Below are 23034 nucleotides of genomic sequence, written 5' to 3'. Positions count from 1 at the left end.
CACTGCTGGTCTTGTCATTTGCATATCATTTGGTGGTTTATCCTCAACAATTATGGGTATGTCAAATATATTGGTCATATTTAAATGGAATGTCTCCTTCCCAATTAAATATTAGCTTGTAGTAATATCTGTGCACTGTTTGATGAAGTTAATTTTAAACATTTGTGAGCAAGTCATCTATCTATAATTCCAGTAATCTCTGTGTGAATGTCTGTGTGTCTGTGTGTTTGTCTGTGACCGCTGTTTCTCGACAACTACCGGTCCGATATACTTGAAACTTGCCAGGTATATTGCTGGGGACCCGAGGATGTGCCTTTTCAAGGTTTCATATTAATCGGAGAAGTAGTTACCGAGCTATGTCCAAAAAACGATTCAACCAATCAGAGAGCAGCGAGCTATCACGTGTGCCGAACGTGCCGAACAGACTCTGCCTCGGACGGCACATTTGAGAGCGTATTCATTTATTTCACGTTGGCAAACTATGTTGCCGCTATGTTGGCGTTAAACTATGTTTTAAAACTAATTAAAACTAATTTGCGATTCTTTCGCTTTCCTGCGCGTTTGTGCACGCTATGGCGATTTCTTTACCAAACTCCGCAAGCCGTTCGCTTTGGACCAAACCATTTCATGTAAATAGAGGGGGGGGATTGTCACCGTACTCGCAAGCCGTTCGCTTTGGACCAAACCATTTCATGTAAATAGAGGGGGGGGATTGTCACCGTACTCGCAAGCCGTTCGCTTTGGACCAAACCATTTCATGTAAATAGAGGGGGGGGATTGTCACCGTACTCGCAAGCCGTTCGCTTTGGCTTTGCGAATGGACCAAACCATTTCATGTAAATAGAGGGGGGGGGATATAATTTTAGATATATATATAGTACGGGCATGTTTGTCTGTGACCGCTGTTTCTCGACAACCACGGGTCCGATATACTTGAAACTTGCCAGGTATATTGCTGGGGACCCGAGGATGTGCCTTTTCAAGGTTTCATATTAATCGGAGAAGTAGTTACCGAGCTATGGCGATTTAGCCGTTCGCTTTGGCTTTGCGAATGGACCAAACCATTCATGTAAATAGAGGGGGGGGGGGGGGTTCTGTGGTCGTTCGCTTTGGCTTTGCGAATGGACCAAACCATTTCATGTAAATAGAGGGGGGGGGTTCTGTGGTCGTTACTGCCACGCGGTTTGGAATGTTTTTCCGAACGGGCACCCACGTACGGGCACGTCCTAGGGCGGATATACAGCGGTAATTCTATAATTCCAGTAATCTCTGTGTGTGTGTGTGTGTGTGTGTTTGTCTGTGACCGCTGTTTCTCGACAACCACGGGTCCGATATACTTGAAACTTGCCAGGTATATTGCTGGGGACCCGAGAATGTGCCTTTTCAAGGTTTCATATTAATCGGAGAAGTAGTTACCGAGCTATGGCGATTTCTTTACCAAACTCCGCAAGCCGTTCGCTTTGGACCAAACCATTTCATGTAAATAGAGGGGGGGGATTGTCACCGTACTCGCAAGCCGTTCGCTTTGGACCAAACCATTTCATGTAAATAGAGGGGGGGGATTGTCACCGTACTCGCAAGCCGTTCGCTTTGGCTTTGCGAATGGACCAAACCATTTCATGTAAATAGAGGGGGGGGATATAATTTTAGATATATATATAGTACGGGCATGCCCTAGTCTATCTATAATTCCAGTAATCTCTGTGTGTGTGTGTGTGTGTGTGTGTTTGTCTGTGACCGCTGTTTCTCGACAACTACCGGTCCGATATACTTGAAACTTGCCAGGTATATTGCTGGGGACCCGAGGATGTGCCTTTTCAAGGTTTGAAATTAATCGGAGAAGTAGTTACCGAGCTATGGCGATTTAGCCGTTCGCCGTTCGCTTTGGCTTTGCGAATGGACCAAACCATTTCATGTAAATAGAGGGGGGGGGGGGGGTTCTGTGGTCGTTGCGAATGGACCAAACCATTTCATGTAAATAGAGGGGGGGGGGGTTCTGTGGTCGTTACTGCCACGTGGTTTCAAAGTTTTTTGTTGTTGTTGTTTGCACGCATGCTTTTTTGCACGCACGTACGGGCACCCACGTACGGGCACGTCCTAGTACATTAAATTGCAGTATCTACATAATTACTTTTAGAAACGAGTAGGCCATTGTGTGCTGGTATTCTGGTCAAATTTGAATCCCTCCCCGATAAAGGGCTCTGCATCAGCTTCAGGGCCTCATCCACAGAAACAATATAAATCGGTAGATAGGTATGTTGCATATCCCTGAATGAATGGATGTATCAAACGTGATTACCAGTAATGTTAATTTTTTTTCCCCATTTCATTTCCTGTGTGCAGACGGAAAAGCGTTCAAGTATGAAGATGAACACAAAGAGAATGACCCTCCAGGTAAGAACAAAAGAAGAAAAAAAATGTTTAAAATGAAACAATGCCGATTGGTGAACCTTCCTTCCCATAATGAATAATCAATTGAAAAACCAAATACAGTACTGCATTGGACTCATCAGAAGGAATCCGAATAAGCAGGAGCAAAGATGGAGTCATCAGGATGCATCTGGATAGGATTCAGGGTTTCAGCTACTGCTCCTCTACCCTCAAACCCATCCAGGTGCAGAGAAGTGAGCCTCACAAATTGTTTTTGTGAGAATCCACTTATCCCGAGACAGATGGACAAAGAGAGAAGTTAATGGTGAAAGAGAGGAAAATGAACAAAAATAAATGAAAAAACAAGAATTAGAATGTAATGGTAATAAAGCATCCGCAACCATTCTTGACCATGTTATGGAACGTCGGCCAAGGCCCTCACTTTTTCTTCCGCCCTCAGTTTTTCAAATGTATTTCTCGACAACTCCTTGAGCGATTGACACCAGATAAAATGGTCAGAGGAGCCAAGAGGAGCACAAGGAAAAACAAAAGAGTTTGGATGGGAAGTTATTTCAAAATCAGGTCCAGGAGGGAGAATTACCATTTGCAAAGTAGCTGAGATGCAGTTAGCTGGCATGGTGACAGTTGAAGTAACCACAGGTGAGAAACACATGGTTGGGATGGATGCTTACAGGGTTATCCATGTTAGCAGAAATAGCACATATGGAGTCATAATATTTTGGTCGATCATACACCAAGCAGGCAAACATTGCTTGGGTTCGGTGAGGTATGTGCTGTCAAAGGTATTCCAGTGTGTTGTAATGGTTTAGTATTGACAATAGACAGTGAAGAATTGAGTCATTGCCATAACAGTCCCAGCACTAATGGCCCAGGGGTGGAGCCTGCCAAAAATGGAAGGGACAATAACCAGGGAGAGACACAAAACAATCCCAGACATCTTGTGTGAGCAATGTTTCTATTAGGCAGACACTGTCCAGAGCTGCAGCAGTCACATGAATGGAGAAATCAGTGGCATTCCCTTTACCATAGTAAAAAATTTTTCCATCATCTACTAATGTCCTTGTAACTCATTTAGAAGTGTGGTTTTCACCATTCCTGTCCTTGACCTGCATGCGATACATGTATAAGCTCCTCCATGAGTGATAGATTACTGTTTAAAATACGCATTTGATGTTCCAATAACATGGTATAACACTTTTATGAAAGTGCGCTTGAAGAGATCAATGTGGTCCACTATAAGTGCTTCGCTGGCAGATTATTCCATGATAAAACGTGCTTTGTATGGGGAATTAAGCAAGCTGTCCATTTTGCATGCACTCATTTGTGGATAGGAAATAGAAGGAGACATGTAAAATCTCCCAAAACGCACTAATTGAATGGGAGGCTCATGGCAGTCTTTCGGCATATGTTAGCAAGGGAATAAGGAATAAAAGTACTGAATTGTAATTTAACCAAATACCAGAAACTTTACTCGGAGCTAAAAAAATCGTTTGACTCCGGAAACAGAATAAGAAACACAGGTGATTTTATAACTAAGCAATTATTTTGTGTGTGTGTGTGTGTGTGTGTGTGTGTGTGTGTACGTACGTGCGTGCGTGTATATATACTAGTGAAATACCCGTGTCATGCATGGGTGGGAAGCCCAAAGGAAACAAGCAATGCAGAAACAGTGAATGCTAATCCCTGGAACCAACAAATTCCACATTCTTGTGCCACATTCAGTCGAATGTCAGACATGGACAGCAGGTTCGTGAATGACTTGGGCAAAAAACGGCGAATAGGAAATGATGAACCAATAAAGTACACATTCCTGGGCCACCTTCATTCAAATGTCAGACATGGACAGCAGGATCGTGAAGGACTTGGGCAAAAAACGTACCCCGTCTGAATGGTTCTATCCCCAGCCAATGGCACATGTGCATATGGCGAATCTGCGAATGTCAAGGTTTGAAGGTAGAAACCCTCACATCATTTCGTCATTCATATTTAACCTCAATATCCATATTTTCATTCCAAACAGCATCATTCTAATCATACATTAATACTACAACAAAATATTGTGTTAAATCACGATTGTATTGAGATATTATCAAATCAGCCCATTGTCGTCATCTGTTCACTTCCGGATTTGGGAGCAGGTCCATACTCCTACCTACGTTACAACATCCGCTGGTACCCCAAAATGTTCCATAGAAGGTTTGGCAGGGTTAGCCCCAAAACTGAGGGAGTAGTTTCGGGACGGACGGACGTATATACAATTATACATATATGTTTTTTTAAATTATTCTTTTAATTAAAGACCACGATGTTCTTTCCTCTGCATTATGAGAATGTACCTTTTTTGGGCGGTCTGAATAAGACCTGCATTACCTTGTTTCTTCTGCATGGGTTGGAAACAAATTGGACATTCGTTTCTTCAAAACAGTACCTTTATTTAATGATAGAAAACACATTGTTCAGTCTTCAAATGTACACCAGAAGCCTATGAAGCCAAACAGCTATGTGGAGCGAAAATAATGGTGGCGTTTTCTGGTCTGCTGGAGGGAAAGGTGTGGCCTGGCTAATGGGGTAGTGCTTGTGATGCCAGAGAAGAGGGGAGAGGGTGTGGCCTGTTGGGCGACGCTTGTAGCAGACATGAACTATATATATATATATATGTACAGTGCATTCAGAAAGTATTCAGACCCCTTCACTTTTTCACATTTTGTTATGTTCCAGCCTTATGCTGAAATCGTTTAAATTCATTTTTCCCTCATAAATCTACACTCAATACCCCAAAATGACAGAGGGAAAACAGGATTTTAGAAAGTTTTGCAAATTTATTAAAAAGAAAAAACTGAAATATCACATTTACATAAGTATTCATACCCTTTGCTATGACACTTGAAATTGATCTCAGGTGCCTCCCATTTCTCTTGATCATCTTTGAGATGTTTCGACACCTTGATTGGAGTCCACCTGTGGTAAATTCAATTGATTGGACATGATTTGGAAAGGCACACACCTGTCTATATAAGGTTTCACAGCTGACAATGCATATCAGAGCAAAAACCAAGCCATGAGGTCGAAGGAACTGCCTGCAGAGCTCAGAGACAGGATTGTGTCGAGGCACAGATCTGGGGGAAGCCTACAAAAAAAACATTCTGCTGCATTGAAGGTTCCCAAGAGCACAGTGGCCTCCATAATTCTTAAATGGAAGAAGTTTGGAACAACCAGGACTCTTCCTAGAGCTGGCCGCCTGGCCAAACTGAGCAATCGGGAGAGAAGGGCTTTGGTAAGAGAGGTGACCAAGAACCCGATGGTCACTCTGACTGAGCTCCAGAAATCCTGTGTGGAGATGGGAGAAACTTCCAGAAGGACAACCATCACTGCAACACTCCACCGATCTGGGCTTTATGGCAGAGTGGCCAGACGGTATGCAAAGGCTGTGAAAAACGCTTGTCTTTGCTGACATTTTATATTCCTTAATCTAGGCTTATAGAATAGCAGAATAACAGAAGACATGGAGTCAGACAACGTGGGACAGAGTTGAAGCAGGAGTACAACTATAATGTACATATGCACCACCACCAAATTGACTCATCGACCAAATTGGTGAGTCATTGCATCTCAAATCCGCTCCAGCCAATCGGAGCCAGAGATAGTGGTGACTGAGTCAACCAAAGGGTGTTCAGATTACCAATTACAGCATGACTGATGAACCAATCGGTGTCAATCTCACCTAGACATGCTTATATATGCACGCTCTTTCACCTCCTTCTTGCTGTGATTTACCTTGAGGAGTACAGCACGAAAAGCTTCGTTTATTCTTATGATGTCGTGTTTGTTTTCTTGTATTTGAAAATATAAAAATGTTTTATTTGCCATTTGAAAATCCATTACCACTTTGAAAATAATCATACTTTTCTTTATGAAACAAAAGTAAATCCACAAGCCAGCGAGTTCTATTCTGTAACCACTGTGCTGTGATGGTGGTGATTGCGGGTGGGAGGGGAGAGGAGGGATTCTCTTGGCCTCACCATATTTGACGGGCTTTACTCGTCTGTAATGATTCTTCATATATAAATGTGTTAAGTCATCATCACTTGTTTTGAATGATGTGGTGCAATTTTAAAATGTTTACCTTTTTGCAGAATGTCTATTGAGAATGGCCTTTTTGTTGTATTTCACAGAACCAATGGATGGATGGATTGTGGCTTTGGCTTTGCTGTCTTCTTTACTTATCATGGTGGTAGTGGCAGTGGTAGTTTGGCTTGTACTGCGGCGCCGCCGCCGCTGTCGCTTTACTTCGGAAGAAGGGTGCCACAATCAAACCGCACAACCTCCAATCAATGCATATGCCTTTGAGCTGCTGAATGGGCTGAAAACTGGTGGAAATGGTGGAGATGCTTTGGCCTAATACAGTCCAGCCATGCCTGTGGGCCAAATTGCCACGCCATTGTGACATTCTCTGGGTGCATTGAGGTTGCACTAGCAATGAGAAAACGACTGCTTGTACTTTCAATGAAAGTAGCCATCTCACTGACTTGTGGAGAGAAGAAAGAGTATCTTGACCACAGTGAACGAAGATGAGATTTGATGGCGCATTAATGCAGAATGACCAATTTAATCTGCACTCTTCATCACACATATTTGCAGTCCCATTCTTTTTTTTTTGTCAGCCTCCAATGATGAAATGTAAAGAAGGATGGTTTGTGTATGTACATCAGAGAGGCTTTTTGAGCCACAAAAGAGCATGACAGATAAGCAAAAACCAAGGTGGCTCATACACAGTCAATGGTCGTTTGACTCTCCATGCTCCATGCCTGATTCACATTCCTAAAATAAGTATCCTGGCTTAGAGTAGGCACCAGTGGATTAGAGAGTTTAAAAAAATCGAAATAAAGCACCGTTGATAAAGTTGTTAGAACAAAAACAAACTGGAGCTTCCAGGGAAGCAGAACTCAACTGAACTGACTGGACAACTTTAATGGCGGCCTATGGCGGCCATTTTGTGACAGATCGGGTTGACATGCGATAGCAACCTACCTTGTGCGGTAAGTCTCACACACCAAGTTTGATCAAAATCCATAAATATTTGTGGATGTTAAAGTCTTAATGTCGTTTCGGAGCTGAAAACAATATGGCGGCCTATGGTGGCCATTTTGTGACGGATTGGGTTGGAATGCAATAGCAACCTACATTGTGCGGTAAGGGTTAAACATTCTAAGTTTGATCAAAATCTGTTAAAATTTGTGGACGCTAAAGTGTAAACGTCGTTTTCATGACCAAAAACAAAATGGTCGCCGAAGTCCGCCATTTTTCAACGGATCGGGCTGAAATGTAATAGCAACCTGGTCCTTGGGGTAAGGATGCTGCATGTGAAGTTTGATCAGAATCGGTTGATATTTGTGGACGCTGGAGTGTTAAAGTCGAAAAGTTAACGGACGACAGACGACGGACGCCGGAGGGTTCAATATGTGATGAACTGAACTGGACGGTAGTCCAGTTGAGTTAAAAATACCATGATACACAGTGTTCATAAAAAAAACAATAGGCAAACAGGAGCTCAAAAGAAGGAAATGATGATTGGGCAGAGGGGAAGGGAATCAAAAAAGTCAATGGTTGGGTTAATGTTGAGAGGTGGTGAGGGCAGAGGCTGCAAAAACAAATGGGGTGCCTATTTTTTTTCCTTGATCTCACATCTATGTTTTAATTCCCTTTACATTGCCAAGACTTTCTCTTTGAAACCTTACCACATATACCTTCACATCTACTACCACCAATGCCCCTTCATCTGCATGTTCTTGTTCTTCTGTTTTTTCATTTCGAAGCACCTTAAATTTTTTGGAAAATTACTTGAATTGTTTGTCTCAATTTTCCCCATAATATGAGTAATTTCATTAATATCTCTGTGCAATTGTTTTTCTTATTCTCATTTATAAGCCAAAGATAAGTAGGTGAGCTCATACATACTCTTAAGAAAACATTAGGGTGCTCACAAGAAGTCATGAACGTTTTTTTCCTAAGAAACCCTAAAAAAAACCCTGATAATTTTTGAACTATGATATTAGTTTTGTATTGAATATTTTTTGTAACCATCCTAGTGCATTGTAAATATCTTTTTCCTAAGATTCTGAAAAGAACTGTATGTGTGCACTTTTCAAGAAGAGACTGAAATATGATTTTGATAAAATGCCAAAAATACTTACAAAAATACAAGGGTTACCCAAAAAGTAATACCTCCTCATTTTATAGCAAATAGTGGTACAAACTGTAGCCTATAATACAAACGTTGAAATATTCAGCAACGTCTGGATATGTAAAGATGAAGGCATGGTCTATGAACTATATGCACAGATGTATAGTTGTTTTTAGAAATAAGTGAAAGTAGTGGAAGAATAAAGCTTTTGGAGTATCCTTCTATTCTGCCAAAACCACTCCGACGACCACCAACCTTGTGCAGTTTACTTAAATGTGCACCCGAAAGTAATGGCCATCTTGTTTATATTATTGTTCAGCAATCTGCTACTTGTTTCTTTTTCATCATTATTTCTGTTTTTCTCTACTTCAAGGTGTGATGAAAAGTTTTTCAGAAAGATTTTATAATGTAAGGTTTTAAACACTCACTATCTGCTAATAACATTACTCTTCAAAGTACGTACTCACTAAGGATGAAATGTTCGGCATTTCTGATTTATTTTTTTGGATCATTTGCATCACGATTGCACATTGAATAATCATCGGCACGTCATCATTTAGCCTTTTTAAAAATGCATTTTTCATTTTGAGTGAGAAATAAAATTGTTCTTGAGCCATACTCGCTAATAAGTAAGTGGCTGGTAAAGAAATTGGAATGACATGCTTGGTCAAACTTCGGTGCACAGATAATGTGTGAAGCATCATTGGATGGAGATTTGTCCATGTGACATCACTATCAGCAGATTATTTCCTGAAAGTCTTAAAGAAAAATATTAATGCGGAAATCTTAGTTCGCTAACTTATTATCAAAAGCAAGCTTGTTCCTTGTGGTCAAAAAGTGATCATCATTTTCATACACCTTGTTTGTATGTGCACTTTTTTTACTTTGTTGAATGAAATAGCATTCAAGTGTTTGAGAACTGGATAGTGGAACGTCCCCAAAAGCTTGTTTAAGCACGTCTTGCATTTCTTTTTTTGCCATTTATCCAATATTAAAGTAAAGTTTGATATTCAGTCGTTGCTTGCTCACCGAGGCTGTTTCAATCTGCCACAAACTATGGACAACACGATTAAATGGACGGCCACATGTTTCTTGGTAGGGAAGAGGCAGTATTATGTGCATCATCACATTCTAGCATAAAGTACAGTACCAGAGTTGATGATTATTTTAAAATTCAGTCTTTTTGTGATTTTTTTTTTCACAGCGACTTACCTCGTGGTCCTGTGAGTCCAAGTACAAATCCCATATACTGTGTTGATTTTTTCGGTTAAAGTTCTTGTTGCTGTATAAAAGTACATTTAAATCTTTCTATGGAGTAAACGGTCATCGGATGACGTCTCTTATCTCTATCGCTAAACTGCTTTCTTTTTCCTTCTTCTTTTACCAATTTTATCAATCCTATTTCAGCCTCAATGTTTTATTTCTCCATGAGATTTACCTAGATCTTGCTTTAAAACCCTTCTTTATGCTCACTTGATCTTCCTTATAACATGTGCTCCCAATCTTGCTCCAAGCTCACGTTCCTATTGCAAAGTCGTTCTGCTGGTGCATTGCCAGCACAAGGTGGTTTATAATATTATTTCACTTAATAATGGCCAGTTTCACCATTGCTAACCCAGCAACCTTTATGGATTGTCCATAATTTCCCCCAAATTGCTGTAATTTGAGAAATTGACAAGTCGATAAACTGAAATCCGATGATACAGAAGGAGATTCATAGAAGTTCTGTTTTATCATCAATAATCGGTGGTAAAATTCATGTTAAAAACCCTATTGCAAGGGTAAAGAAAACCTGAAATTTGATTCACAATGAAAAGTGCTCACAAGGAAGTTTAAAGACCAGTCATTAATACTCGTAGTATCGTGGTAAGAGAAACTGTGCAATGTGTAGAAGTCAATGCCGGAAATCGGGAAAGTGATGGTATCATGAATAACCATTCACATAAGATAATTATTGCACGATGATATAACAAATTGCTGAAAAGGGCACAGTCATTCTTCTCGCAGGACAGTACAATACTACTAATTCGACACAGGTAGGAGGGTAAGCCAGTCTGCAAATTGTGCGTACATACAACACAAACCCATCAAGCAATGTTATGACCCGACTAGAGCTTATGATTCTCCTGCTGGGCTGGGTTATCTCCCCCAAAATACAATGAAATAATGAAATTAGCCTTGTTGATCTGATAGATACAGAACCCAGTTAACTAAATTTGACAGGAGGCCTTGATGTCATTCGAATTCAGAACAACTAAGAAACAACAATTTGGCTTTGCGAAAATGATTTTGTCTTCTCCTGCAACAGGAACACCTAAAGGTTTCCCATCATGGCAGGCATATATTTATATTTGACCGATATTTTACCATTTGTCTCCAAGTGGAGACGAGTACTCTTCGGCAGTACCATTTGTGTCGATATTAACTGCAGTATTTTTCCGAATGAAAGTGCATGCTGCTGTTTTGGTGAACTAGTGATGAAGTCTAAGTATTTTCAGTGTGCCATTTTTGTGGATTAGTCAATGTCTGTGGCCGACCGAGGTTATTCCCTGCCCGAACCCTTATCACTTATTTCTGGACTGAAAAATATGTTACTGTATTGTATAGTGTTGGAATTGTATTGCATTTTTATATTGTATCATTTGTAATATCAGTCCTGCATTGTTTGAGCAGGCCAATGTGCTGTACACGATTATCAGCGGTTTTTATGATGTACTCTTGTTAAATGGGAATGTTTTGGTTGCAGTGGGAAAATGAAAGCATTGCAAGCTGCATTTTGGTGAAGGAAGCTTTCAGTCAGATTGAACTCCTTGTAACATACCCGTGCATTCGCTTTGACATTTCCATGCCAATATGTAAAAGCAAACGGTGCAATTTGGCATCGTTGGGGGACATCAAAGATCCCATGGTGTCCTTCGTGAAGAGTAGGCAAGCTATCGCTGGCACCATGACCAAATTACAAATTCCTGTCCCAACCTACAGGGGGCGTTGCATCAATGGCATAGCCAATGACGCTACCCGCAGCCTCGTGCTGCATACAAACGAAGAAGAATTTGACATAAAAATACATTTAAAGATTTGTGCTGAACATTTAAAAAGCAACATATTTCAATTGTCATGGGTTTAGTTGCCAGTGGTTTAAAAAAGGCTGTGGTTTATCAAGTATAGTTTGTAAAGCTGCGCAGATAGGAACTCCTGTAGAAATGTATTTCATAACTAATTGAGATCCAGTTTCTCATGTAGCACGAGCATATTTATTTCTTATACGTATATAATACTTAATTCAAGTTGCCTACAATCTTTGTAGATACCACAAGCATAGTTGGATAATTTTTCAAATGCAAACAAACACCTCAAAGGTATGACATGTCCTAATTGAATCCATTGCCCATGTACATTGAAGGTTGCTACACATGCGAGACAGTTCATGCAACACTTTGCTCAACCATGAGCATGGTCTTTACTTGGGAATGTGGGAAGCCTTCATATTGTGGAATTGCAGTTGTTTTTGAATACATTGCATATTTAATTAAACCTTTTTTTCTCTCAAAAATGTTTTATTGTGATGTGATATCTTCAATGGAAAAGTTACTGATATGAAGGTCCTCTATTTATGATGTACACAAATCACTGTGTGACTTAGGAGACTCAACTGATAAAAGGAGTAAAAGGAGGGTTTTTATAGGAAAAAGGCCTGGTGTTGGCTTCACAGTTGAGGTGGCTGGCTTGTGATATTAGAGTCCTGAGTTCAAGCCACTATCATTTTGTTGAATTAACACCGGGTGGGTTGATTCAGCCAGTCATCCTTCCGAGGTCGACAAAATGAGTACCAGATGATTGGTAATGGGGAGGAGGGAAGGGTGGCACTGCGTCAGTGGCATAGTCTCGCCCTCAGAATATGATTCAATCAGCACCCACAGCTCCACGAGAGAGACAGAGACAGAGACAGAGAGAGAGAGAGAGAGAGAGAGAGAGAGAGAGTTGGAGTGTGGAGATGATGGGTACTATTCATAGGGATAAGGGGATTGAATGGAAAGGGCTTTATGGAGCATATCAGGAAATGAAATGAGAGGAGTTCAAAATTGTGACATTTGCATATCCAATAAATAGATATGCAAGTGAAGATTTACTCTCATACAGAAGCAGATAATGGAGAATGTGCACACAAAAAAAGAAAAAAAAAGAACCACCTTTAGAGGCCATTTTTCCCTGCAGAGCAAAGTTTGATACAGTGGATGTGTTTGGATTGTTTATAATTTAATTTTTATTAATTTAAATTTTTATGAATTAATTTAATTTAATTTAATTCCACCACAAAGGGTGGAATAAAAAATAAGCTGGAAGCACTGGGAATATGGTCTTTACTTGGGAATTGTTAGGGTTCACTTAATCAGCACCACTCTTACAAAATACCTGTTTCAGCTCAACCTTGGACAAGTTGACAAGAGAAATCAGTTGTAAAGCGATTTTCATCTTGTAGTTTGGGGTAGTGGTGATGATTATATACACTCCTGATCTGATGCTGTGCTTTAAAAATTTGGAGCACAACATGGAGAAAGATGATAGAAAGACTGTCCACAAACATCAGCCTCATCTCATCCAAATAAAGCTAATCGATGAATTTGAATTGTCGATGATCTAATCATCAGCCAATTTATTCTTCCTGGTGGCAGAGAACATGGAAACATGAACCAAAAGCAATCACTGAAAACAAGGAAGTAATGCTCACTCACGTACAACCTAATGGTCCCATCAAGGGTGAACATAGAAAACAAGGCATTGCTAATCGAGGTGTCAGTCCCCAACGATTTTGGTTGGGGACTCATGGAGAATGATTTCTGTGTCGTCAGTCCCCAACACAGAAATCAAGAAATGACCAAATACCAAGACCTCAAAAATGAAGTGAAAAGATCCTGGAAGCTGAAGAAAGCCGAAATTGTACCAGTGATGATTGGAGCAAAGGGATGATAAAAACGAATCTCTCAGAGATCTTAAAACGATCCTTGGGAATATTACGACAAACGAACTGCAGTGGGAAGCTGTCCGAGGAGAGAGAATGGAGAATGAGTGATGCTCTCAAAAGAGCCCCCGGAACAAAACTTTGAGAATAAGAAAACTTCACAAACTTGATCCCTTATTCATGATCCCTTACTGAAATGGGGGTGGATACTTTGAGAACTGGGAGGACTCCGTTCCACCTTCTGAAACCCGCATTTGGAGATAACCAATGACACACGCACACCTATACACACACAAGCACACATATCGATACACACACAAGCACACATATCGATACACACACAAGCACAAATACCTATACACACACACACATATACACACCTAAAAACACACACGTACCTATACACACACATACCTACACACACACATACCTACACACACACATACCTATACACATCTATACACACAAACACACATACCTATACATACACACACACACACAAACACACATACCTAAACACACACATACACAAACACACATACCTATACACACATACCTATACACTCACACACAAAGCTATACACACACACACACACAAACACACATACCTATAGACACACAAACACACATACCTATACACACACAAACACACATACCGATACACACACACAAACACACATACCTATACACACACACAAACGCCCATACCTATACACACATATATACACACACAAACACACATACCTATACACACACAAACACACATACCTATACACACACACACACATACCTTTATACACACACACACACACACACACACAAACGCCCATACCTATACACACCTATATACACACACAAACACACATACGCCCATACCGATACACACACAAACACACATACGCCCATACCGATACACACACAAACACACATACCTACACAAACACATACCTATACACACATACCTATACACACACACAAACACACATACCTATACACACACAAACACACATACCTATACACACATACCTACACAAACACATACCTATACACACATACCTATACAAACACACATACCTATACACACACCTATACACACACACACACACACCTACACACACACACACACACACCTATACACACACACATACCTATACACACCTATATACACACACACAAACACACATACGCCCATACCTATACACACCTATATACACACACACAAACACATACCCATACACACACACACACACCCACCCAAACACACACCACCACCACCACCCTGATTCCGAGACACAGTCAGTCGTATTGAAGGAGCTGGGGCTCCCACGTCGATCGGAAGAATGGACGCGACAAAAAGCTGGAATTCATCCGAGTTGCTTTAATCAAACCAAACACTCAGGCACTCTGAAAAGCCCGTTTATCGGGCAGCAATATATATACATATTATCCCGGAGCGTTTGCCCAGGAAAGGCGAGAGGGGGCGTGGCCCAGCGTCCTGGCTGCGGCCTGGCAAGTTGAGGGCGAGCCTGCCCGGGCATGTCCGGGCATGCCGACCGAGGCCTGGCAAGTTGAGCGCGGGCCTGCCCGGGCGTCCTGGACGAGCCCGTTATGGTGATCGCTCCGCATCCTTGATAGGTACAAGGCGATTGTGAAAACCCAGCGGTAGCCGCTACACACGTCCCCCCAGAATCGACTTGCACCGGCAGGGTCAATTTGAGGGGGGTCCTGATGACCCGGCCGAAGCGACCCCTGGCGGGTCGTGGGAGGGGGTCCGGTGTGGTGGTGGGCGGTCGAGTGGGGGGCACCGTGGATGGGGGGCGGCCTCGCGGCGGCGGAAGGGCCACCCGTGGTGGGTGGTCGACGTCCACGTGCGCCGGCTTGAGGCGGTCCACCGCAATCCGGTCCGACCTGCCGCCGATGTCGATGACGAATGACTTGTCGTCCCGTCGCAGCACCCGGAAGGGCCCGTCGTACGGCGGCCGGAGTGGCCCCCGATGTGCGTCGTGACGCACAAAAACATACTCCGCTGTGCGAAGTGCTGGGGGGACGTAGGACTGGGGGTCACCGTGGTGGGATGTTGGCACGGGGGCAAACCGTCGGGCGGCCTCCTGGAGGTCCGAGCGCTGGTGAGCTGCAGACCAGGGACTGGTAGCGTCGGGCACGAATTCGCCCAGGACGCGTAGCGCCTGGCCATAGACAAGCTCGGCGGTGGATGCCTGGAGGTCCTCCTTGGGGGCCGTGCGGAGGCCCAAAAGGACCCACGGCAGCCGGTCGGCCCAACCGCCGTCTTGAAGGCCGGCCATGAGCGCGGCCTTCATGGAGCGGTGGAATCGCTCGCACAACCCGTTTGCTTGGGGGTGGTAGGCCGTAGTACGGTGGAGCTTGACCCCCAGGTTGCGGGCGACCACGCCCCACAGCTCGGAGGTGAACTGTGGTCCGCGGTCTGACGAGATGTCCGCCGGTGCGCCGAAGCGGGCGACCCAGGTGGCGATGAAAGCCTGCGCCACGTCGGCGGTGGTGGTGGAGACGAGGGGAACGGCCTCCGGCCACCTGGTGGTCCTGTCCACCATGGTGAGCAGGTGTGTGAACCCCCGTGACGGGGGGAGGGGGCCCACCAGATCCACGTTGACGTGGTCGAAACGTCGTTCGGGCACGGTGAAAGGTGCCAGCGGGGCCTGGGTGTGTCGGTGGACCTTGGCCCGTTGGCAGGCCGTGCAGGTGCTGGTCCAATCGCGGACGTCCCGACGAAGGCCGTGCCAGACGAATCGCGCCGACACCAGCTTCTGGGAAGCTTTCCGGCCCGGGTGGGAAAGGCCGTGGAGGGAGGCGAAGATGCGGCGTTGCCAGGTGACGGGCACGATGGGGCGAGGCTGGCCTTGGGAGACGTCGCAGAGCAGGACAGTGTCCGTGAAGGGGATGTCGGCCAGGCGGAGGCCCGTGTCCGCCGCCCGGAGGGCTTGCACCGTGGTGTCGGTGGTTTGGTCCGTCGCCATAAGCGCAAAGTCCACGCCCAGGTGGACCGCGTTCGCGCTGGCCCGGGAAAGACAGTCGGCCACGGCGTTGTTTTTGCCGGCGACGTGCCGGATGTCCGTGGTAAACTCCGACACGGCGGAGAGGTGGCGCTGTTGGCGGGCCGACCACGGCTCCGTGACCTTGGCCATGGCGTAAACCAACGGCTTGTGGTCGACGAACGCCGTGAAAGGTCGGCCCTCCAGGAGGTGGCGGAAATGGCGGACGGCCAGGTGTAGACCGAGGAGCTCCCGGTCAAACGTGCTGTATTTGAGCTCGTTCGGCCGGAGCTGCCGGCTGAAAAAAGCGAGTGGCTGCCAAACCCCGTTCACCCATTGCTCATGTACGGCGCCCACCGCGTAGTCGGAGGCATCCGTGGTGAGGGCGATGGGAGCGTTGAGCACCGGGTGAGCGAGCAGTGTTGCGTCGGCGAGGGCCCGCTTTGAGCTTTGGAAGGCCGCATCCATTGCTGCGGACCAGGCGATGTCGTGCTTGGCCGGCTTGCCCCGGAGGGATTCGTAGAGGGGCCGCATGAGTTGAGCAGCGCGGGGCACGAAGCGGTGATAAAAATTCACCATTCCCAGGAATTCCTGCAGGGCCTTTATGGTGCGGGGACGCGGGAACGTGGTGATGGCCTCGACCTTGGTTGGCAGCGGCACGGCCCCGTTCTTGGTGATGTGGTGGCCCAAAAAATCAACGGCCGTCGTGCCGAAGTGGCATTTGGCCGGGTTGACGATGAGGCCGTGCTCGCTGAGGCGCCCGAACAGTGTTCAGAGGTGGAGGAGGTGCTCGGCCCGGGACATGCTGGCGACGAGGATGTCGTCCAGGTAAACGAAAAGGAACGGCAGGTCACGCAGCACGCCGTCCATCAAGCGCTGGAACGCCTGAGCCGCGTTCTTGAGACCAAACGGCATCCGCAAGAATTCGAATAAGCCGAACGGCGTGATGACTGCCGTTTTAGGGACGTCGGCCGCCCTGACAGGTACCTGGTGATATCCCCGTATGAGATCAATTTTCGAAAAAATGACCCGTCCCGCCAGACGGGCGGAGAAGTCTTGGATATGCGGGATCGGGTACCTGTCGGGGGTGGTAGCGTCATTGAGACGGCGGTAGTCACCACACGGGCGCCATCCACCCCCCGGCTTTGGCACGATGTGCAGTGGCGAGGCCCACGCGCTATCGGAGCGCCGCACGATGCCGAGGTGCTCCAACGCGTCGAATTCGGCCTTCGCCACGGCGAGCTTGGCTGGGTCGAGGCGGCGGGCCCTGGCGTAGACCGGCGGGCCCGTGGTTGGTATGTGGTGCTCGATCCCATGCCGTACTGCGACGGCCGAAAACGTCGGCCGCGTGAGGGCCGGGAACTCCGTGAGCAGGCGAGCAAACTCGTTCGCCGCCGGGACGGCGCATGCCAGCTCGGTCGGCGCGGAGCTGCTCAATGTGCATACCAGGGAGCTGAAGGTTTCGGCGTTGATTAAACGACGCCGTTGGACGTCCACCAGCAGTCCGTGTGCGCAGAGGAAGTCGGCGCCTAGCAGAGCCATGGGCACGTTTGCGGTTACAAACGTCCAAGCAAAGCGTTGGCCGCCGAAGCAGAGGGTGACGTTGCGCGGGCCGAAGGTGCGGATGGTCGATCCGTTGGCCGCAACCAAGGAGGGGCCGCAAACCGCGGATTGCCTGTCCTGGTCAGAGGCGGGTATGACGCTCAGTTGGGCGCCGGTGTCGCACAGGAAGCGCCGTCCGGACGCTTTATCCGTGATGAACAGTAAGTTGCCCATGTGGCCGGCGCTCATGGCTGGTAATGAACGCCGGCCCGGCCGTTTCCCGGCCTGCCGAAGGTGCATGGGGGGGGGGGGGGGGGGTCGGCATGTCCGGGCCTTCTGTCCGAACCTGGTATGATAGCAACACCACGCTTGGTCAGGTGGAGGCCCCGGTCGTCGTGCTGGAGGTGGTCGGCTCGGTGTAGCGGCCGCCAATTGCGTCGGCAGTTCGGTCGTCGACCGTGCCGGGTGCTCGGGCGCCATGGGTGTTGCGTCGGACGGCGGTGGGTCCCATGTCGCCGCTGCGATGCGCTGTCCTGCGGCGGAGATCTTGTCGGCTTCTCTGGCAAGGGCCCGGGGATCTGTGATCGTCGTGCTTGCCAGGGCGAGGCGTACCGGGTTAGGCAGCTGACGGAGGAACAGCTCCCGGAACAGGAATGCCGGAGAGTGCTCGCCGAGCAGTGAAAGCATGTAGTCCATTCGCTCGGAAGGGCGCGTGTCGCCGAGCTCGGGCAGGTCGAGCAGGCGCCATGCGCGTTCCGCCGATGGGAGGGCGAAAGCGTCGAGGAGAAGCTTCTTAATCGCGCCGTATTTGTCAGCGGCTGGCGGGCTCTCGAGGAGGCTCAGGGCGCGGGCCGCGGTGGCCGAACCGAGCGCTGCTACCACATGGTGGAAGCGGGTGTCGTCGGCCGTGATGCCTCGCAGGGCGAACAGGGAATCCGCCTGTGCGAACCAAACCGCCGCGTGAGCCTCCCAGAAGGTAGGCAGTTTAAGGGCGACTGCCGTGTCCATGTCGGTAGGTCACCAATGAAGGAGCTGGGGCTCCCACGTCGATCGGAAGAATGGACGCGACAAAAAGCTGGAATTCATCCGAGTTGCTTTAATCAAACCAAACACTCAGGCACTCTGAAAAGCCCGTTTATCGGGCAGCAATATATATACATATTATCCCGGAGCGTTTGCCCAGGAAAGGCGAGAGGGGGCGTGGCCCAGCGTCCTGGCTGCGGCCTGGCAAGTTGAGGGCGATCCTGCCCGGGCATGCCCGGGCGTCCCGACCGAGGCCTGGCAAGTTGAGTGCGGGCCTGCCCGGGCGTCCTGGACGAGCCCGGCATGGTGATCGCTCCGCGTCCTTGATAGGTGCAAGGCGATTGTGAAAACCCAGCGGTAGCCGCTACAGTATGTTATTATAAGAAACCTTGTGTGTATAAACAAATAATCACATTCACAATTTAATAATTGTTGTTTCATCGAATCCATTCGCTCGTAAGAATTAATAATTATTTAATTCTGACGCACTACGAACGTTTTACGTTTATAAGACGTCAACGATATCCTCTCCCGTTGTGGCGAATCTGTTCAGCGAAATCGCGAATGGTCGTGCACATCACACATGTAGATGTAGTGTGTAGTGATGTACTCGTTTTATAGTTCAGTCGAAGCACCAGGAAGAGCTCACGTCGATCCCTTTACCCGTCGGAAAAATGAAACCGAAATATAACGTCGTTAGTTTTGTTATTAGTTCCATCAAGCAGGTGAGGAATCCACGAACACCTGTGCACACCTTAACCGTTCGCGTTATTTTTTACCTGGCTTCACATTAGCTTAGTCACAGTACCTGCCCGATGTTAGTGGCGCGAAATGCACGGCGGTATCTCCCAAGCGAGTTACACACGGTCTAGTCGGGGTGACTCTCCTGACAACGGCTAACGTCCCACCGCACGACGACGTACTCCACGATGCATCACCCCCCTCGCCCGCCTCGATCAGCGCCACTGCGCCAGGTCCGGTTTAATCGCAGAATCCCCCAAGATCGTCGGATGGAAAGTTCGGAGGTCCCAAGACGGTCGCGCTCACGTCCGGCTGCCGCGATAGGGCGTGTCTTCGAAATAGGGCAAACAATCCCAAGATGGAGACATGGAATGGGTGGGAAGAAGCGGTGTACGGATCGCGGATTCGCACATATTCGGCGCGGTGCGAAAAGCTGTATTTTTTTCATGTGCACGTGAATAAGAGCGTCGTTTTTGAGGATAAACGCTCAAAGTAGTCGAACGGTAGTCGAATGGAACAAAGTCAGCGAGAACGCAGCACTGCGGAAATAGTCCCTCCCGCCGCTGTACGCACCGTGTGTGAGTGTATCCCTCCGCGAGGTGTGCGGCTGCGGGAGGGAACGCGCTGGCTGACGTGGACGTTACGTATCGCTCGGGTGTCCATTGGCGGCGCGGCGCGGGTCCGTGACGAGACGGGACGAGCGGCAAACGTCAAACCGCGAGTCGAGGCGAGGGCGGTAAGTCGGCGGTGGTGGATGACCTGGAAGGATGAGCGCAGGAGGCTCCCGAAGGCGATGCAGGCCGTGTCGGCCCTCTGCCTGGGCCTTGTCTTTTGGAGGCGAGGGTTCTGTGTCTTTGACGAGGGAGGATTCCCGCATGCGGGGAACGAGGGTGGCGAGGAGGTCGCTTCCCGCTTCCCTCGTCGCTCGTGTTTATTTGTAGCCACGACTGTTCCTTCAGACCCTTTTCACCCAACACCATCCCCCGTGCTCCATTCGTCTTTCTTCAATCACTTTGTTATTTCCTTTTAAATCTCCATGTTACTGTTAGACATCGATTCTCAAATCCAAACCCACTCCCCACTCACCGAGGACAACGAGACCGCTTCCCGCGCAACACGTTAAGGGCACAAAAAAATCACCTTCGACTGCTTCGAGTCTCATTCATCCGAAGTTTTCGTTCTTCGAACCCAACACGGACTTTCCTCGCGACGCACTCACTCCATCCGGAACCCGCTCTTCTTCCATCGCTCTGCTCAGCGTTTTTATTAAATAATCATTTATCTCTGTTTTCAAATAATTCCTTGTTTTCCTTTTCTCCTTAATTACCTTCATTTCCGCTTCTACTCTTCTCTTAAAAATTTTGACATTTTTTTTACTTCACTTTGCTTCACTTTTCTTCACTCTTCTTCATTTTGCTTTGCTTCTTCACTTTGCTCTTTATTTTGCTTCACTTACTTTGCTTCTCTTCTCTTCACTTTGCTTCTCTTCTCTTCACTTTACTCCTTCACTTTGCTTCTCTTCTCTTCACTTTACACCTCTTCACTTAACTCTTCACTGTGCCCTTTCTTATCTTCACTTTACTCTTCTTCACTTTACTCCTTCACTGTGCTTCTCTTCACTTTACCGTTCTTCATTTTACACCTCTTCACTTTGCTCTTGACTTTACTCCTCTTCACCTCACTTTGCTCCTCTTCTTTACTTTGCTCTTCACTTTACTCCTTTTCACTTTGCTTCACTTCACATTGTTTCACTTCACATTTCTCCTCTTAACCTCTTCCCTTTGCTCCTCTTCACTTCTTCCCTTTGCTCATTTTCACTTCTTCACTTTGCTCCTCTTCTTTACTTTGCTCTTCACTTTACTCCTTCTTTACTTTGCTCTTCACTTCACTTTGCTTCACTTCACATTGCTCCTCTTCACTTCTTCCCTTTGCCCCTCTTCTTTACTTTGCTCTTCACTTTACTCCTCCATTTTGCTTTACTTCACTTCACATTGCTCCTCTTCACTTCTTCCCTTTGCTCCTCTTCACTTCTTTCCTTTGCTTCACTTCTTCACTTTGCTTCTCTGCTTCACTTTGCTTCTCTTTTTCACTTTGCTCTTCTTCACTTTGCTCCTCTTCATCACTTTGCTCCTCTTCTTCACTTTGCTCCTCTTCTTCACTTTGGTTCTCTTTTCTTCACTTCACTTTGCACCTCTTCTCTTTCCTTTGCTTTTCTTCACTTCTTCACCTTGCTCCTCTTCTTCACTTTGCCTCTCTTCTCTTTGAGTTTTTTTCTCTTCTTCACTTTGCTTCTCTTCTTCACTTTACTCCTCTTCACTTTGCTTCACTTCACATTGCTCCTCTTCTCTTCTTCACTTTGCTCCTCTTTTTCACTTTGCTCCTTTTTCACTTTGTTCTTTTTCACTTTGCTCTTTTTCTCTTTGCTCCTTTTTCATTTTGCTCTTTTTCACTTAGCTCCTTTTTACTTTGCTCATCTTCTTCACTTTGTTCCTCTTCTTCACTTTGCCCATCTTCTACACTTTGCTTATATTTTCTTCACTTTGCTCCTCTTTCACTGTGCTCCTTTTTCACTGTGCTCCTTTTTCATTTTGCTCTTTTTCACTTTGCTCCTTTTTACTTTGCTCATCTTCTTCACTTTGTTCCTCTTCTTCACTTTGCCCATCTTCTACACTTTGCTTATATTTTCTTCACTTTGCTCCTCTTCTTTACTTTGCTTCTGTCTTCTTCACTTCTTCACTTTTCTCTTCAAATTGCTTCTCTTTTCTTCACTTCACTTTGCACCTCTTCTTTTCTTTGCTTCTCTTCACTTCTTCACTTTGCTCCTCTTCTTCACTTTGCTTCTCTTCTCTTCAGTTTGTTCCTCCTCTTCACTTTACTTCTCTTTTCTTCTTCAGTTTGTTCCTTCTCTTCACTTTGCTTCTCTTCTCTTCAGTTTTTTTTCCTCTTCTTCACTTTGATTCTCTTCACATTGCTCCACATCACTTCTTCACATTGCTCCTCTTCACTTCTTCACTTTGCCCCTCTTCTTCACTTAGCTCCTCTTCTCTTCTTCACTTTGCTTTTGTCTTCACTTCTTCACTTTTATCCTCTTCTTCAATTTGCTTATCTTTTCTTCACTTCACTTTGCACTTCTTCTCTTTTCTTTTCTGCTCTTCACTTCTTCACTTTGCTCCTCTTCTTGACTTTGC

General features: G+C 46.1%; 2 protein-coding genes across 5 annotated transcripts in view; both read left to right on the top strand.

The window, feature by feature from the left end:
• LOC137430044 (neuropilin-1) overlaps positions 1-12125 on the top strand; it is a 90988-nt gene extending 78863 nt beyond the window's left edge. The window contains exons 16-17 of the mRNA XM_068120537.2: positions 2344-2394; positions 6564-12125. Of these exons, the coding sequence (XP_067976638.2) occupies positions 2344-2394; positions 6564-6790 (278 nt within the window). The 3' untranslated portion in view covers positions 6791-12125. The remainder of the gene's footprint in view (positions 1-2343; positions 2395-6563) is intronic.
• A 7618-nt stretch (positions 12126-19743) lies between these two features.
• LOC137430050 (cyclic AMP-responsive element-binding protein 1) overlaps positions 19744-23034 on the top strand; it is a 107428-nt gene continuing 104137 nt past the window's right edge. The window contains exon 1 of one of the 4 annotated variants that reach the window (XM_068120566.2): positions 19744-19830. The gene's annotated coding sequence lies outside the window, so the exon portion shown is untranslated. Of the gene's footprint in view, positions 19831-20178; positions 20270-20436; positions 20583-23034 lie in introns of those variants that run through there. The other 3 variants (XM_068120576.2, XM_068120550.2, XM_068120590.2) reach the window with 3 other exon arrangements.

Source organism: Myxine glutinosa, chromosome 1 (assembly GCF_964187855.1).
Source record: "Myxine glutinosa chromosome 1, kmMyxGlut1.1, whole genome shotgun sequence".
Classification (NCBI taxonomy): domain Eukaryota; kingdom Metazoa; phylum Chordata; class Myxini; order Myxiniformes; family Myxinidae; genus Myxine; species Myxine glutinosa.
The sequence above is the reverse complement of the archived record's forward strand: the minus strand, read 5'-3'. Positions and strand labels throughout refer to the sequence as shown.